Genomic DNA, 17,230 nt, shown 5'->3' with positions numbered 1-17,230 from the left:
ATTAATACTTAGTTTATAGATACAGACCTGATCATCTACATTTGCCCTCTTACAGCACTAAATTATGTTTTCTACCTTTATCTTGCATCTACCTACCACTTCAGCATTTTATTTAAAAAAATAATAATAATAATAAGGGAGAAATGTGGGATTCACATATAAATCAAGTATAAAAATCAAACGAATAATCATATCTGACTTGACTGTTTATAGTTCATGATGCGTGATCAAAACTGAAAGTTTCTGTGATGGCTGCCCTTGCACTGTTCACCATGTAAGAACTTACTCACTATGTAAGAACTTGTTCACCATGTAAGAACTTGTTTGTTATGCTTCAGAAGATTGGAGACTGTTGAGAATTAGGCTTGGGGTTGATTAATGATTGTGCATTGAGACCCCTATACAGAATTTTATTGTTGTTAACAACCATTTGATCAATAAATATGAGAGATGCCCTCTCAAAAAAAAAAAAAAAGCTGGATGACTTGGCCAGGTTATAAGGCTTTGATTAGCAGTTTCCTCATTTCTAAAATGGATATGTGAGGATAAGAGTAGCTATTGAGTTGTTGTGATTAAATGAGTAATGTATGTAAAGCACCCAGTACAAATCCTTGACACAGAGTAGCCACTCAGTCAACAGAGAGTAATTACTATATTACTTCAATATTCCCTTTATTCTAAAATACTACTGATTTAAGATAGTCAACAAATTAATCAGTTTCCTGCTTCCTTTTTCCCTGCCTCCCTTGTCTAAGAAATACTTTATGAAATGTACAAAAGAATTATAGGGTAAATTCCAACTTTACAAAATATTAAAATGTGAAAAAATTTGTTTCTTAGACTCAATTATGGCATGAGGATACCCATTTGTGGGAGTTAAGATACGAGATTGCTGTGAATATATAAGTGTCTGAGTAGCTGATGCGTGAACAAAATGGTTTGAAAAACTCTATTTTATGTAAAGTTCTTACTTTTAAAGGATGTTCTTTTGCTTCTTATTACATTAAGGAATAAACATTCCTGAAGGCGTGAAGTAGCACTGGTAACGTGGAAAGAACATGAGAGTGTCTAAAATCCTGGGTTCTACTCTTAAACTGTTCAGTGATGTGCAATTTGCTTTTTTCTTATCTGTAAAATGAGAGATAACTATATCACACTCAAAAAGTTACTGTATAGCTAAAATGGGACATTGTATACAAAAGTACTTTCCTAAACCCACAAAACCCCACAAAACTACTGCTGTTATTTCTAATAAGAGATGATCATGTGTGGCTCAGGACTCTTGGCAGTCATTCTATTATTCATATAAGAGAACTTTACAGAGCACTGACTATATATATATATATATATATATATATATATATACACACACACACACATACACACAGAGTTGTGTCTTTTGTTATTCATGGTAGTTAAAATCTGTAATATTGCTGCATACACAGAATTAGTGAATATTGAACTGTTGATCCTAGGGGAAATAAAAGGGTGGGTTTCTGACCTGTGAGTTTCTGATCACATTTTTGTCACCTGATGAATACATAATTTTGTTTTATGTGTGTTTCCGTTTAAAGATGCCTTATTTAATGTACATTGATTCATTAACATAAGATTCAGTCAACACTAGACAACACTTTAGTACTATCTATGCTTGAGGGCCATTTTACGTGGTGAAATCACTAACAAAAAGCACAAAAACAAAGCCCTAAACAGACCAAAAATAGGAGCTACAATGAGAAGGCAGAGGACTGCCTTACTTGGCCTTAACTGATATTGTGTACATTAGCCAATTCAAAATTTTGTTGCTCTCTGTTACATGAGTTATTAATTTTGGGGTTACAAGTAAATTTTAGTAAGTAGGCAAATGTGCAAATATGCAATTCATGAATAATTGTAGACACATGCATATATGCAAAATACTCTGCTAAATTTAACAAAAGTTAAAGGTGAAAGACATGTTTTTTGATCACAAGAAACTTTCCGTTTGGAAAAGAGATTTATGGAAAAAACTGACCACAATTCAAGATAAAATATCCTGTGATGCAAAAAGAGGAATTATTTAGAATATGGGAGCCTCTGGAATTATGGGATTCTTGATAGAAAAGATGGAATTTAAAACTACCCTGTAAGAATAAGTAGAGTATTCAAATAATACTACTACTAACAATAACATGAGGTCAGTGACAAATATAAAACAAAAACAAAAACAAGTGCAACTCTGAGCTTTACTTGTCCTGCCTTATTTAATACTCATGAACTACTGTATGAGGAAATTACTACCATTAATCCCACTTTTCAGAAGTGGAGACAAGATCAGAATGATTAAAGTAACTTATTGAAGGCCTCAGCGCTAGTCTGTGGCACAGCCTGGATCTGAATTCAGGTCTTGAACCTATGTCTGTCTCACCACAGAATACGCGTGTTCCTTACTATAAGGCTAGATTCTGAAAACTGGTTGAGTGGTCTGCTATGCTGTTCACAGAGTTGAGGGTGACGAAGGACTAGAAATGGGAGGATACCAAGAGATACTTACCAAGACCTAGTAGAAATATTTGATATTTTGAGTCTGACTGTAAAAATTTTGAGGATTTCAGATCTAACTTACGAAATACAGAAGGGCTAAGTAAATCTGGCCCATATCCTAAACTAGGAGGGGGAATAAAGCATAGTGGGTTAAGGGTGTAACCTCTTTAGCCAGACTGCCTAGCTGGGGACCAGCTCTGCTCTCAGGAGTGAAATCTTGAACAAATGACCTCTCTATACTACAGGTCTTCATCAGTAAAAACAAGGTTAATAATAGTACCTATTTCATCGGACTGTTGGGAGGATGATATGAGTTAATACATGTAAAGCACTTGGAACTGTTTCAGGTACAGAGTAGGCACTCAAAAAGCATTTGCTATTATTACAGGTTGAAGTTAGATTGAAAATTCAATTCTAGCAAAAACAAACAAAACAAGAAAGCTTTTTGTTTTGGTCACACTGTTTCTAAAACTCTGCTCAATTGTGACATATTTTTTTTGGTTGAAAGAACAGGTAAAGTAAAAAAGTTAAATAAGTCTGGGAATAACTAAAAATGTTATAGGGGAATTTTTCCTTTAAGACTTCTCAGAACCATAAACATTAATATGCAGTGAATTTTCATGGGGGAAAAAGGTAGCACAGAACACTGAATACTTCAGACCATATTGAGATAAAGTCTGTGACTGACCTTCCAGTGCTTCAGTTTTCTTATCTACAAAAGGGACAGAATAAAGCCACCAACCTCAGGGTGTTTTGTGAGAACTGCATGAGAGAACACCAGTAAAGTACAAGCACAGTGCTTGGCATTGAGAAGCACTCAACAAATGCTGGTTTTACATCTTATCTCATTTAGTGGCTCTCTAACCTCCTTTCTTTTAGGACCAGTAACTGAGATATCCTCAGTCTCAATCTGCTGATCCCATGATATCCTGAACTCTTGGTTCTGTTCCTATTACCTGCTGAAATTCTAGTTCCAACTGTGGTCTACTGGACTTAAGGGCTTAGTTTCTGGAGACCTTTGACTTTTGTATCTTTTACTAATTATTAAGTACTAGTATTTGCTTTGTGCTTTCCAGATTACATGGCTATTTTGTGTAGTTTATATCTAAGATGATTTTCGTAAGAATTCTGTGAGGTAGGTAATGATGGACTCATCTCTTTCTTCTCTGACTGCCTTATTTTCATCAAGATCAAGCATGACAGAACAAAAATTCTGTGCTCAATCTGATATGGCAGATCACTGAGAATCACTAGATTGTTTTAGTAGCAGTGAAAGCATCAACAATGACAAGCAGCTAAAATTAACATATGTGCCAGGTTCTCTTTTAAGGATATTATAAGCGCACACTTATTTAATTTTCACGATTTTGTATTTTACAAGCATATATTTTACATTTTACATGATGAGGAAACGAAGGCAGTGATTGAGAGAACTTTTTTTAACTTGCTGGAAATCACACAGATATTAAGAGGTGGAGCTGAGATTTGACTCCAGGCAGTTAACTCAGGAGTCCACACTGTTAACAACTTACTTCCCTGTGTCACCTTTTAAGTTTTTGAGTTTTGTAGTGACATGATGAAACTTTTATTTTATGATTACTCTAACTAAACTAGGAAAGAAGAAGTAGAGTGGAGAGCCAAAGACTTCAGAGATAGGCAAAAGCTTTCCAAGAGTCACATGTGAGAACAGAAAGGTGAAAAATGCCCCTAAATGACAGAGAGGAATGTATTCTAGTGAGTGATGGAAAAATGAAAAGACCTGGAAAAGTTTGGGTATAGGGAAGGAAGACACTAAAGATAATTTTAGGATTTTTAAGCTATGTGATTTAGAGCAGGGATTTCTAAACATTCTGAAGCCATGAAACAAACAAACAAAAAGGATATGGGGTGGGGTGGAATTTAAATATTTAGAAGAAAAACAGAAATTAACTTAAAGTATATGGAAGAAAGGGATCTGAAATAACCACAAATTAAGCATTAAGATGTAAGTTTTGGGATAGAGGTTGTAATAAACATTCTTGTTTCTTATCTAGCCTATGGTATTTATACATGGTGGCAGCAACATTCTGTTAGAATCCCGGATTATGCTTCATTCAGTCCTACAGGGGAAAAATCTGGGCATAAAATAAAATTTAGGACCTGGATTCAAAAATTATACTTATGCAAGGAAACAATCCTTTATATGTAATATGAATTGATTATAAAACTTCACTCATGCACATACAGAGAGTATAATTCTAACGAGATGCAAAAGGCGTGAAACGAGTCTTCATGGAATCCCTAGGCTCAGAGAACACACATATCTATAGTCTGGGGCATCTCAGCTCAGGATTACCACTTTTGAGAAAACTGTGAGATCTGATTAATCCTTCTTGATGCATCTTTCTACTTACTCAACTTTTTGATTCTAACACTTAAAATCTGTGTTGCTGCATTTACATGTTCCTCTTCCTGATAAGTTGGTGTGGAACTTAAGAGCAAGGACTTTATTCATTCTTTCACCCTTTCTTATGATAAAGGGTACTGTGCAGGTAAGAAGAGCCCCCTGCAATAATTGACAAATACGTGGAGAAAGAAGAGATGGCAGAAAACAGAGAAAAAGAGAAGATGCACATGCATAGATGCCCCAAAGGACTAGACTAATGCTCAAGTAAGCAGGGTTTCTAGACAGAAGTGATCAATAGTGTAAAGAGCTGCCTTGAGATTAAGAATGGAAGAAAAGCCTATTAGATTTGTTAAAAATATCACCGATGGCTTCTGAGAGTAGTGGAGACTGAATGAGATATAGTTAGACTGGTGGATAAGGAAAGAAGAATTGAAGTTAAAAAGTACAGTTGATGGGGTCAAGCATTTATAAAAAAAAAAAGGCATGAAATAAGATAGGGGAAACAGAAGAAAGTAATGGTTAAGAGCAAGAACCATGGAGCAGGCTGCTTGGGTTCAAATGCCAATTCTTCCAGTTAGTAGCTGTGTGACCTTGAGAAAGTTACTTGACTGTAAAATGAGGATTATCACAGTACTTATCTCATAAGGTTGTCATAGGGATTAAATGAACTAACATACATGAACTGCTGACAATGGGATAAGCAGATGTAAGTAGTGTGTTTGCTATGATTAATCAAGTTTACCTTTTCATGAAAGTACAAGGATAGAAAAGAGTCAATGAGACGAAGTATGGAGACAACAGAGGGTTATAAAAGCAGGATGCCTAAGGAACTGGCATGAGCTTCAGATAGCTGAAAGATTAAGAAAATAAATGTGGTAATTTCTTAGATTCTAGAGAAAGATAAAATAGAATGATGCCTAAGACAAGATACCAGCAAATGAGAGAACTCTTATCAAATGGCTTCTATCTTCTCAAAGATATAAGAGTTAAGGCCAATTGATAACTTGTAGTGTATTTTTAGAATTATAGAAAGCTCTCTTCTGAATAAAAATTGAATACCACTGCCACTAGGTCAGTTTTGTCTCCTGCCACTGGTGCTTTCTGTTGACATTACTATGGCTCACAAACATGGATTCAGCTTTTTTTAAATGAATACTGCTACTAGATAATCTGGGCATCAGTTTTCAGATTATAATCTACCAATGGGTAGGAAAATGGTACTCTGAATAAATGCCATTTATGGATTGGATTGATGGTTGTCAAATAAAGACTTACAGAAAACTTTTAAGATATAGATTTTTAGATTAACTCAAATGTATTTGTGCTAATTAGAGTCTCTGAGGTAGAAAAATCCACTGTCTTTTTGTCCTCTATACGTGCATTTATTACACATGTATATGTCTTTTCAGCTTGATAAAACAAAGGAAAATTTTAAATAACAACCTTAAAAGTTTCATCAGGATGCCAGCACACACTCATTCCAGGGGAATGAAGAATAAAATGAGCTGTCTGCATTCCTTCCAAGTTCCAAATCCTAATAAAAGAATAGGGGTATAATGTTAAATATTTTTGATACATCATTACTAAAGAAATGAAATTTCCATAAATTTTTTCCATTAATTTATTCAAACCTATTAAGTAGAGATTATAGGTAGGCAGTTCTACTTAAAGTAGAGCTTTTAAAGAAAGTTATATCATTACATTTATTTTTTAAAATGTGAAAGAAGCATGAAGACTTTAAGTTTTGTAATAGTCATGGAAAAGCAGTCACATTTTTCTAATTAATTTAGCATAGCAACACTGTAACACAGTAGCCAAATTAAATTATTCATATACTTTTAATTTTGTGGGCATAACCTTGAAGTTTCTAGATTACTAATCTGGTTGCTTTCCAACTTCAGTAGTCATTTCAGTTAACAATATTTTCTAGCAGGAGTGCGTAAGAGTCTCCCACCTGCCCATGCTCCCATTTTCAAAATAACACATAAAAAAGTACGAAGTGATGCAAATTTAGGGAGATAAAAATTGCTTCAGTTGCTTATTTTTTCTGCCTCTGGGCTTCCATGGCCAAGAGTGATTTCCTATCTTCTACCTTTTCTGATTTGGCTCACTCCTTCTCAATGTTGACCTTGATTGATAGCTACCAGATTAAAGGTAGGTTGAAGGAACAAGTACCTAGTTCCCTTCCCTCTCCTCAATACTTACAAATCCATTATAACAAGGACCACGCTACCCACTGACATGGCTTTCCATCTCAATTTCTTTCCCATCTCTAGAGTGATCAAGACTAAGAAATCTCAGCAATGGCACTCTGTAGTGAGAGGCGCTATCCCCCAGCCAGACAGCTAGTTTTCCAGCTCATTCTTCATACTCAGCCACTGTTATTTCTTGCTCGTAGAGTGTGGTATAGAGCTAGCATGGCAGGAGACAGAAGCTGGTGGGCAGCTGGCAAAATGCCCACAGAATTCTGGTACTTAAGGGAATTGAACTAATTCATTAGAATGTCTTGGACCTTTTCTTCTAGGTTTTAGAGTTCATAAAACAATTTCAACAAACTTAAGGAATATATCTTTAAAGTCTAGGTAAAATTTATTTCTATGGGGCTTGCATATATTTTACCACTCTTGAACAGTAGCAATTTGTTTTCCAAATTCAGAGTCCCATGGCAGAATGGTTTAAAGGCTCCATTCTTTTGATCTTATTCTATATGTACTTCATCTTTGTTTGCTGTTTTATAAATTGAATACACACCAAAATATTTTCATGATTTTCTCCTTTCAAATGAAGGAAACCAAAGAAGTAGAAAATACAGATAAAGACATTCTATAAAAACTGGCCAATTAATGAAGTCTATTCCTGTCCAGTGAACTAAATTTTAGTAATTTTTAAACAGTATTTATCCTGAACAGAAAGAGACACTTAAAAAAAAAACTGACTTAAAAATAAAGAAGGTGATCCAAATTACTTTACAGGACTAGGATAAAATGATTTATGGTTTATAATTATATGCTTATTAAATAATTCTCAGTGGTTGCATAACCCAAGTACTAAGTATGCAAAATATAACAGATTGGGCTGAAATGAGTTATCAGAACTAAATTAGCTACAGATGGTATACTTGAAGTTGTTAAGTATTATTTCCCTTTTTGATAGATTCCATAATTAAGCTCTTCTCAAATCCTTTTGTGTAGCTTGACTCATTTTTCTGTGTCTTTACTACATGGCTCATCTAGTTAATATTAGTTTCAGCAGATAGTCACATTTACTTTTCTGATAATTTTTTGCAGTATACCACACATAATTAAGGCACACAAATCTTATTTAAACATACAGCTCAAAGAAAGCAGACTCAAAGATAACAGCACCAAAATTAAGAAACACAGTATTTCCAGAACTCTGTAAGTCTCCTTGTGCTTCTGTTCAAGTCATATTCCTTGCCCTCTCACAAAAGGTACCATCTTAATTTTTAACATCAAACCTTACTTTTGCCTGTTTTGAACATCAGAATCATATGGTATGTATTTTCTTGGTCTGGCATCTCTCACTCATCAGATTTTGTTAGACTTACCAACATTGTTGCATGTTGTACTTGGCATTTGCACTGCTGTATACAGTATTCTATTAAGTACACTGCAATGAATGCAAAAATCCATTCTACTGTTGACATACACTAAGGTTGTTTCTGATTTTGGTCATTACCAACAATGCTGCTATAAACCTTCCCGTACGTGTCTTTTAGTGAATATGGACACCCACACACCGACTTCCTCCTTACACACACACACATCTGCTGGGTATATATGCATAAGCATGAAATTGCTGGATCATAGCTTACAAACATGTTCAACTTTAGCAGGTATTGTCAAATAGTTTTCCAGATTGGTTGTACTTCCTTTTTCTTTTTTCCTCTCTTATTACTATTTTTTTAAATTACCAACTGAAAAGCCCTACTTCTCTGAGAATTTTCCTGACAAAAGCAATCTTAAACAATCATTTGAATGCCCAAAAGGTACAACTTTTCAGTTGGTCTTATTTTGTAATGCAGATTTCTTAAATCACCCCTTTTTCTTTAATTTTCTGTTATTTTTGTATATCTATGTATGGATAAATTCACATCAGTTTAAAAATGTGAACACAATGTACAGTAAAAGCCTTCTTAACTGGCCTCCTTCTGACAGACTTTTCCTTTTTCCCTCTGTAGAACTGACAAGAACAATAAGGCTATTTTCTAACAGGCTCACCCGTGCATTTTTATTGTAGGATTACCAAGAGAAAATACGTTTTTTTTGCTTAGCAAACCATGTTTGTAAGTGGTGTAAACCCATGCTTATTAGTGTTAATTATTACCTAATGAATATATAGGCTGACAATGTGTTAAAGAGCTGTTTCAATGAAACTAAGCTGATGGCAACTAACTAAATTTCTAAATGAAAAAAAAAAGTTCTTAAATTAGGCACATGTGATAGCTACAAAAGATTAGAAAAAAATTTAGATATATCTGAATTAGGAGTGCTTAGCAAGTGTTGCTTTCATTGTAGACATTGTAACTATGGGTGTGGTTCATGCAAAAAAGAGGTCCAATGCTAATCAATGGATTCAAGTTTAAGAGAAAAAAAAAGCCTTGGCCTATTATCAGAAGTAAATTGCAATTGCAAATTGGCAAATTTTCACATATACATGTTGTATATTAAATAAGGTCAACATTCCTTTAAGATGATTTCCTGAGTTTACTGACTTGTTGGTTATCTAAGGAACTATGGGTTTAGACTATTATAAGAGCTCCCACTGTAATAAAAAATTCACAAATTTGGAAATTCATATTTTGATACTTCCAAATTAATTAGTAATAAATTTGTTTATAGATAAATAAAATTATCTAGAAGTTAAATATAAGCACAGAAGCATATTTTCAGGAAGGTGGTACATCACAAAGAGAAAAGGTGTAAGGGTTCATAGCCTTCTTATTATACATAATACATAATCAAATACATGGAAAGATAAGAGACCATTTATAAAAGTATAAAAATGTAACGATATCAAGTTAAAAGGACCCGACAAAAAATTAGGAGCTATATTATATATATATATATATGTGTGTGTGTCTATTTAAATGTTTGCAAGGGAAATTTCAAAGAAAAAGCTTTTATGGGAACTGCTGACATGTTGAGAAGCCAGTAATATGGACTGAACCAAAGGGCACTGGAGTATAGATAGCATCATTCTTCAAGTAAAATAAAGTGAGTTTCACTATAATTATAACAGATACCCTTATCTGTACCTACTCTAAGATTTAGTTGTAAAATGTACAGATGAAGAATTACCCAGATCTGAAATTATGAATTATACTTCCTTTACTTCTGTAGTTTATTGTTAAAATTATTGCCTTATTGCAGACTGAGTGCTTTTCAGCAGAACATTAAGTATCTCTACCCTATGGTATTTAAATGTAATTGCCCCACTTAATAAAAAAGACCATAAATTGGGTGTCGGCATATTGGGGATATCCTAGATATTCTCAAGGGTCTTTTAAATTGACAATTAGAAGAGGGATATGTTCCCACTGAGAATTCAGAAGGAAATTTCCTCGGTAATATTCTGTTCTTTTTATTTGTTTGTTCTCCATTCTTAATTGGCAGCTCATTGTCTGTTAGGGAGTACACTGTAGAAGGAAACTTCTGCTACCAAATGTTTTGGACAACACAGACAAAAGAAAGAATGGATGACATTAAATGACACATCTGTATCCATTTGGCCCTCTTTAACAAGTAAAGCAAAAAACACAAACCATAATCTTTCTAAAAAACATGACTGGACCATATGAATCACTGTATTGATTAAATAAGAAAGCAAGAACAAAAGTAATACCAAGATGCAGTTAGAAGGATGAGAAGGCACTTTATAATGTTTACAGGAAAGGGACCTCCGGCAACAGTAGACAGGAAACATGTTTTTCACTGAGTTTGTGATAGCAAAATGAAGATTTCCCCTCCCATTTCCAAATAATCAATCACCAATTAACTCATCACGCTATGGAGGATTCAAAAAAGGTACAGGCATGGTATACTTTCTTAGTAACTGAACACACAGTTAGGAAGAAAAGTGAAACAAATTACAATAAGTTTGTGCTAAGATACCTGGTTTTAAGTGTAAAAGGAGTTCAGAGGTAAGAAACCACAAAACTGAAAACTAGGGATTAGTTGGACAAATCTTGACAGTGGCTATGGTAGGTTAGAGTGGTGAATAATAGACTGTCAGCTTGTGGCTTCCACTATGTAGAACTTTGATATAGTTAGGCAACAGCTTTAATAGATAGACAACAAAATGGCATGATAATATAAAAATAAGAATTTTGTAAAGGGGCTTTCAGTATGTGTCAGTGTTTGAAATATATTCACAAATAAGATTAGATAAATTTTCCTTAAAAAATAGTCTACTAAGCAAGTAGTATTAATGTACTAGTACTTTAATAATAAAAAAAATGGATAACTAGAAATGTTACTGACCCAAGAATAAGAATTAGAGGAGTGAAAATGAGAGATAAATGAGTATGTTTATTATCTGACCCTTCAATGATTAAAAATAATAAGTCAAAAAATAGAGTCAATAATCAGTATGTGTTTTGGAGGGGAGAGAAAGTGGCCTGTTTCAAATGTTAACACTAATAAGCCAATTATACCATACAAAAAGTGATCTACTCTTTTTATTTTCATCAAGCCTTGGAGGGGTTAAAAAAATCTGATAAACTTACATACTTCATTTTGCTTTTTGAAATTATAAACAAACTCAGCAGAAATGATAAGTTTATAATCATGGAAATGAGAAACTATTTGAGGCCACCCCAGAGGAAAATTAACATCTTATTTAACTCACACAGAAAAACATCAATTCCTGAAGGATAGGAATTGTAAGAAATTCTGTCACATTTAAAAACAAGCCTTAAAATTAAACTCTCAACTGCAAAGAAATACCATATGGTAGTTTTCAAACAGATTATATGTAATGATTTCATCTTCAAGGAATTCAGAGTAAAAAGACTTTTCCTTTAGCTAACATAAATACCAGCAATACTACTCAGGAAATATTAGCATTTCATTACTTCCAAGAAAAATTTTGATAAACTTTACAACTTAACATTTGACTGTATGCTATAAATAAGGGAAAGTACTTATCAGTCACATAAACGCACTTTCAAAATAAGCCTGAAAAATGTTTATGGATATGATTCTCATTTACACAATTCACTTATGGCAACCACATGAGGGCCACATAAAGCAAGCTTAAATTACAGCAATCACTGATTTGGTAGTAAGCTTTGTGAAGTACTGGTTGTATTTCATCTACAAGTGCATGTGAGAGAGAACAAAGAATTGAATATACTAGAGAGTCATATTACGAGTATATGATCATATAAAATTTCAGGAAATTCTTTCATCACTTTATAACTTTTACTCTATTATAATCTTTCATTAACATACTATTTCCTTGCAATAAATTTTAAAAGGGCTGCAAATGTGATCAACAGGTTTTAGTATAATTTTTGAATAGTTTCTATAAAGACTCAAGATCCTTATGTTCCATTGGCTGGAGGTAAACGTTATTACAAAGCTCAACACAAACTGTTTATTTTATCCCATTCTGAAAGCTCTTGTTAGAACTATGCAATAAGTGATCTTGATTCAAAATGTTAAAATTAGAGGGAACTTTAAAGACAAATAGAAAACTTTATTTTTGGAATTACTTAACCATAACATATAATAAGTAATATAAACTCTTCTGATTTCCTTTTTTACCTTGAATTATTTGCCTGTTTATTAGCTCCAAAAGGGGAGATTAACCACCTAAGAAGTGCTTCATTGGCCTACCTTCAGAAGGTTCTCAGATCCCTTATTTTTCTGCTTCCCACAAGGACTATTTTTAAGTGGATCACATATCTTGTGATCCCAACTGGGTTAGAAATCCGGGAGAAACATTTTATCTTAACTATGATTTTGAAGACTCTCAAATATACACAAATAGAGGTAATATAGAAAGAATTGAGCTAGCATGAGGTACACAGAAGACCTTTGATAAATACTATTTTTCCTCTTGTAAAATATACCTTAGTTAATTTAGTATCCCTTTAACCAGTGATTTGGTTATATTCCTAAAAATGTTTTTATTCTCTTATTTTTATATCCCACTCCTTCTCCCACTTCTTATAAAAAATGATGACAGCTAGAACATAACAACTACTAATATCCCATGTTTTATAGGCAAAATGAATGGCACATTACATGTCTCTTATTTTGGTCTTAAACTAAGAATTTCTTGCTTTCTGGGAGCCAATTTTCCTTCACCATAAATTTTATCTAATATTTTAAAAGATTATTGGTGGGGAGGGGAGGAAAGGGATTTACTTCTGACATCTTTTGTAGTTACGCGGAGTACTGGGTCTTCTACTTCTTTTGTATCCCCTAAAGTACTAAATGTTGGCTATACTAAACATGTTTAATAAATACGTGTTGATCTGACTTGTTCTTACGGGACGGTACTGTTTTTAATATACAAGAACATCTGTTATTTGGCACTGACTGGGAATGAGATGTTCTGCATTAGTGAGCTTTTAAAATAATAGGTTAACCCATTAAATACTTAAACACAATGTTTACCTTTTTTTGGATATAGGGAATACATCTTTCTAATGAATATGCACTTATTTACCTCTCAAATATTATAATAATTTTAACCTTCTTTTGATAATTCTGGGCCAGAACTATGAACATTGGTATTTACATTTTCCTGTGCATATGCATATACATACTTGTACACACCTTTATTTGTGTATCTATGTGTGTATACATGTATGTATATATGTATATTTGTGTAAAGTGGACTTGATGAGGGACCATAAAGAAAATGGTGTGGAACACGAGGCTGAATGAGTAAGCAATCCCATGACTTACTTGGGAATTTCTTTATCACATCTCCAATCAAACGCTTTGGCAATAGCATTGTCTTTATAAATATGTAGTGACAGATACCAAATTGTATTCATTCCTTTGCCCGTTCAGTCACTGAGCATCTACCACAAGGAGACTTACAGGTGCTGTGATGACTTTAAGGTAGTAAAGCATGGCTAACCTTGCAAATTACCTTATTACTGAAAGGCCAGAGCAGTCTACTCTAGAATCATTTTCTGCATCCTCTAAAAAAATCTTTATTTTTCTTCCTCCTCTGAAAACTGGGCTAATGAAGTATAAACAAGGAACATGACATCTTCATTTCAAGAAAAGGTACTTGAGTTAAGCAAAGGTATTTTTCAAAAATGATAAATTCTTCAAAAGCAGAAGATAAGACCTTCTATACACACAGTCTAAGAATAATTCTATCAATTTTATTAAGCCCTATATAATGCTTGATTTAGATCAGAACACACAGGTTATATGAATGTCTACTTTTTCAAGAATATAAAGCTTCTTAAAGAATCTTAAAGTAGAGACAGTTTCATGTAGTGTTTCAGAAGCCAGATTGCCTGGAATCCTCATTTGTAAAAAGAGAATAATAAGAGAACCTACCATATAAGGTTTTTGAGGATTACATGAATTCATATAAAGCACTTAGAATAGTGCCTGTTCACATATTATTATCTAAATCAGTGAAACTCAATTGGGGGTGGTTCTATCATCTAGGAGGCATTTTTAATGGTCTTAATGATTGGGGTGCTACAAACAATTAGTGGATGAGGACCATGGATGCTAGACATTCTACATGACTTGAATGTCAGAGTGGAAATCAGAAATACCTCAAAAGGTAGAGGACATTTCAAGATAGGAGGTAAGTGTTGCAGTCTTTGTTAGTACTCCATCCCATGGCATAACAGTAAATTATTTTTTGATACCATCCATATAAAAACTGGCTAATTTGCAAGAATATCATCTTTCCTTATTTTTTCAACTTGACATCCTATAATTTTTCTTGTCATGTTATTTCTATTTTTATTAACATTATTTACCTCTTTCACTTGTCATATTTAATGTTTTTCTTTTACTGCTGACATGAGTTTTTATTTCATAAGTATAGTTTTACTCAGGGCTATGACACTGCAGAACTCCAGATGGCACTATTTACATGGTACTCCGTGCAACCGTATCCCTGAAATTATGCAAGTATGCAGCCTTGCCTCTGCCTTACATTTTCCTGTTATCTTATTTTTCTGATATTCAAATATATTCATTATAAAGAAGGACAAAGACTACCTCATTATGTCTTCTTACGTAGTCACATTTGAGTATATGCACTGCTATTCTCTAACAAATTTTTAAAATAGAAATGCATGGTACAATGAAGGTACAATAATTTTTATAATTATATATCTTGATAGGTCATATTTTCTGTGAGTTTCACAAGATTTTATAATAGGCATTATAAAATATTTGTTTAAAAAAAGGGAGTATTGGGACTGACAAAGAATTGCTGACTTAAATGAACACTCAATTTTCTAATAAACTTGCACAGATTACAGAATATTAAAGCTAGATGGACTCTTAGATAAAATTTAACCCATCATCTTCTATAACAACATTTCATACTATGAGTATGAGTATGGTTCCTAGTTTGAATTAATGAAGTTACAGTATGTAGAGAAAATCTAAAATATTCTTAGACACAAATACCATCTTCTTAAGAGTTTGAAAACTGTCACTCAGGCAGAAGAATGAGTGAGTTAAAAGTACAGCTACTAGAGCCAGACTAGACTGCCTGATATTCTTGCTCCTCTACTTAACAGCTATGTCTCTTTCTACAGATTATTTAGCCTCTCTATGCCTTTATCCTCATGTCCCTGTCTTGGAAAATGAGGATAAAAAGAGTATCTGTCTCAGAGTTATTGTAAAGATTAAATGAATTTTACATAGGTAAGGTGGTGTTATTATATACTAAAGCACTCAAAATATTTAGTAATATTTACTTACTAAAACTGTAATTCATTTATAGAAAATAAGATTCCTTTGTCAGTCTTAAAGATGCCTGAAATGGTTCTGAAATGATTATTCATAGGTCTAAAAATAAACTAGTGATTACTGAGTACCTAACACAGTATCTGGCACATAGGAGACATTTCAGATTTGCTGACTGAATGAGCCAGTCTATAAACTAATTTATTCTCTGTACACATATTTGTTCTCTACAAAGACAAACAAATGACAAGTTTTTAATGGACAGCTTGATAGGCTAGTACAAGTGAGAACTAACTTCATTCTGATTCAGAATAAGACAATTTTCAATAAAATACATAAATTTTATCAACTTGTTGAGGGGATAGATTGTTTTGAAATGGTGTTCCTAGGTCATTAATCTCCTAGATGATTATATTCTACTTCTATTGGAAATGAAAGTTAAACATCAGAAAGTACGCATAGAACAAAATAATGAATTTATTTTACAAATTATTTTTTTAAGTTCGTATTAAGTCAGAGAACTATTCCTTCTGCTCTTTATAGTACAAAATGTTAAGAATCTGTATTGAAGACTGCTCCTATGATTTGTCTCTTTTGTTTTATATATATGTGATAATATTCTTTTTCACAGGCTATATTTTTTCCATAATAAAGCTTAGTATTTAAAATATTTATTCACTTATTTTTCTCTTTTATTTTATTTTAAAGTGTACAATGCAGGAGCACTTAATACATTCAAAATGTTGTGGAAACATCATCACTACTTAGTTTCAGAAAATTACCATTTTCCCAGAAGGCACCACCATACCCACTCAGCAGTCACTCCTATTCTTTCTTTTCCCCAGTTCCTGGAACCACAATCTGTTTTTATTTTTATTTTTTATTTTGATGGATTTGCTTATTTTGGAGATTTTATATAACTGGAATCACAGAATATCTTATGTATAGTTTCTTCCACTTGGCATAAATATTTTGTTTCATCCATCTATCTGTACTTCATTCCTTTTTATAGCTGAATATTTCAATGCATGGACTTAACATATTTTGTTTATCCATTCATTCATTGATGGACATCTGGGTTGTTTCTACACCTTATAAAATTTTGTTTGAACAGCTGTTTTTAATTTTTTTGGGTATATACCTAGGAGTGGAATTGCTGGGTTTCATGGTTAACTTTCTGAGGAACTGCCAAACTGTTTCCACAGTGGCAGCACCATTTTACATTTCTACTAATAAAGTAGGGAGGTTACAATTTCTTACATTCTTGTCAATGCTTCTTATTTTGTTTTCGTTTTTTTATTTGTTTGTTAATAGCTGTCCCAGTCAGTGTGAAGTAGTATTTCATTGCACTTTTGATTTGCATTTCCCTAATAACTGATGATATTCG

At 33.2% G+C, this 17,230-nt stretch overlaps 1 protein-coding gene across 2 annotated transcripts in view; it reads right to left on the bottom strand.

Moving 5' to 3' along the window:
- NUP37 (nucleoporin 37) overlaps positions 1 to 17,230 on the bottom strand; it is a 58,564-nt gene that overhangs the window by 4,901 nt on the left and 36,433 nt on the right. For both annotated transcript variants that reach the window (XM_036891255.2, XM_036891253.2), the window contains exon 6: positions 6,353 to 6,443. In XM_036891255.2, the coding sequence (XP_036747150.2) occupies positions 6,353 to 6,443 (91 nt within the window). The remainder of the gene's footprint in view (positions 1 to 6,352; positions 6,444 to 17,230) is intronic.

The sequence above is a fragment of the Manis pentadactyla genome, chromosome 10 (assembly GCF_030020395.1).
Source record: "Manis pentadactyla isolate mManPen7 chromosome 10, mManPen7.hap1, whole genome shotgun sequence".
NCBI lineage: Eukaryota > Metazoa > Chordata > Mammalia > Pholidota > Manidae > Manis > Manis pentadactyla.
The sequence above is the reverse complement of the archived record's forward strand: the minus strand, read 5'-3'. Positions and strand labels throughout refer to the sequence as shown.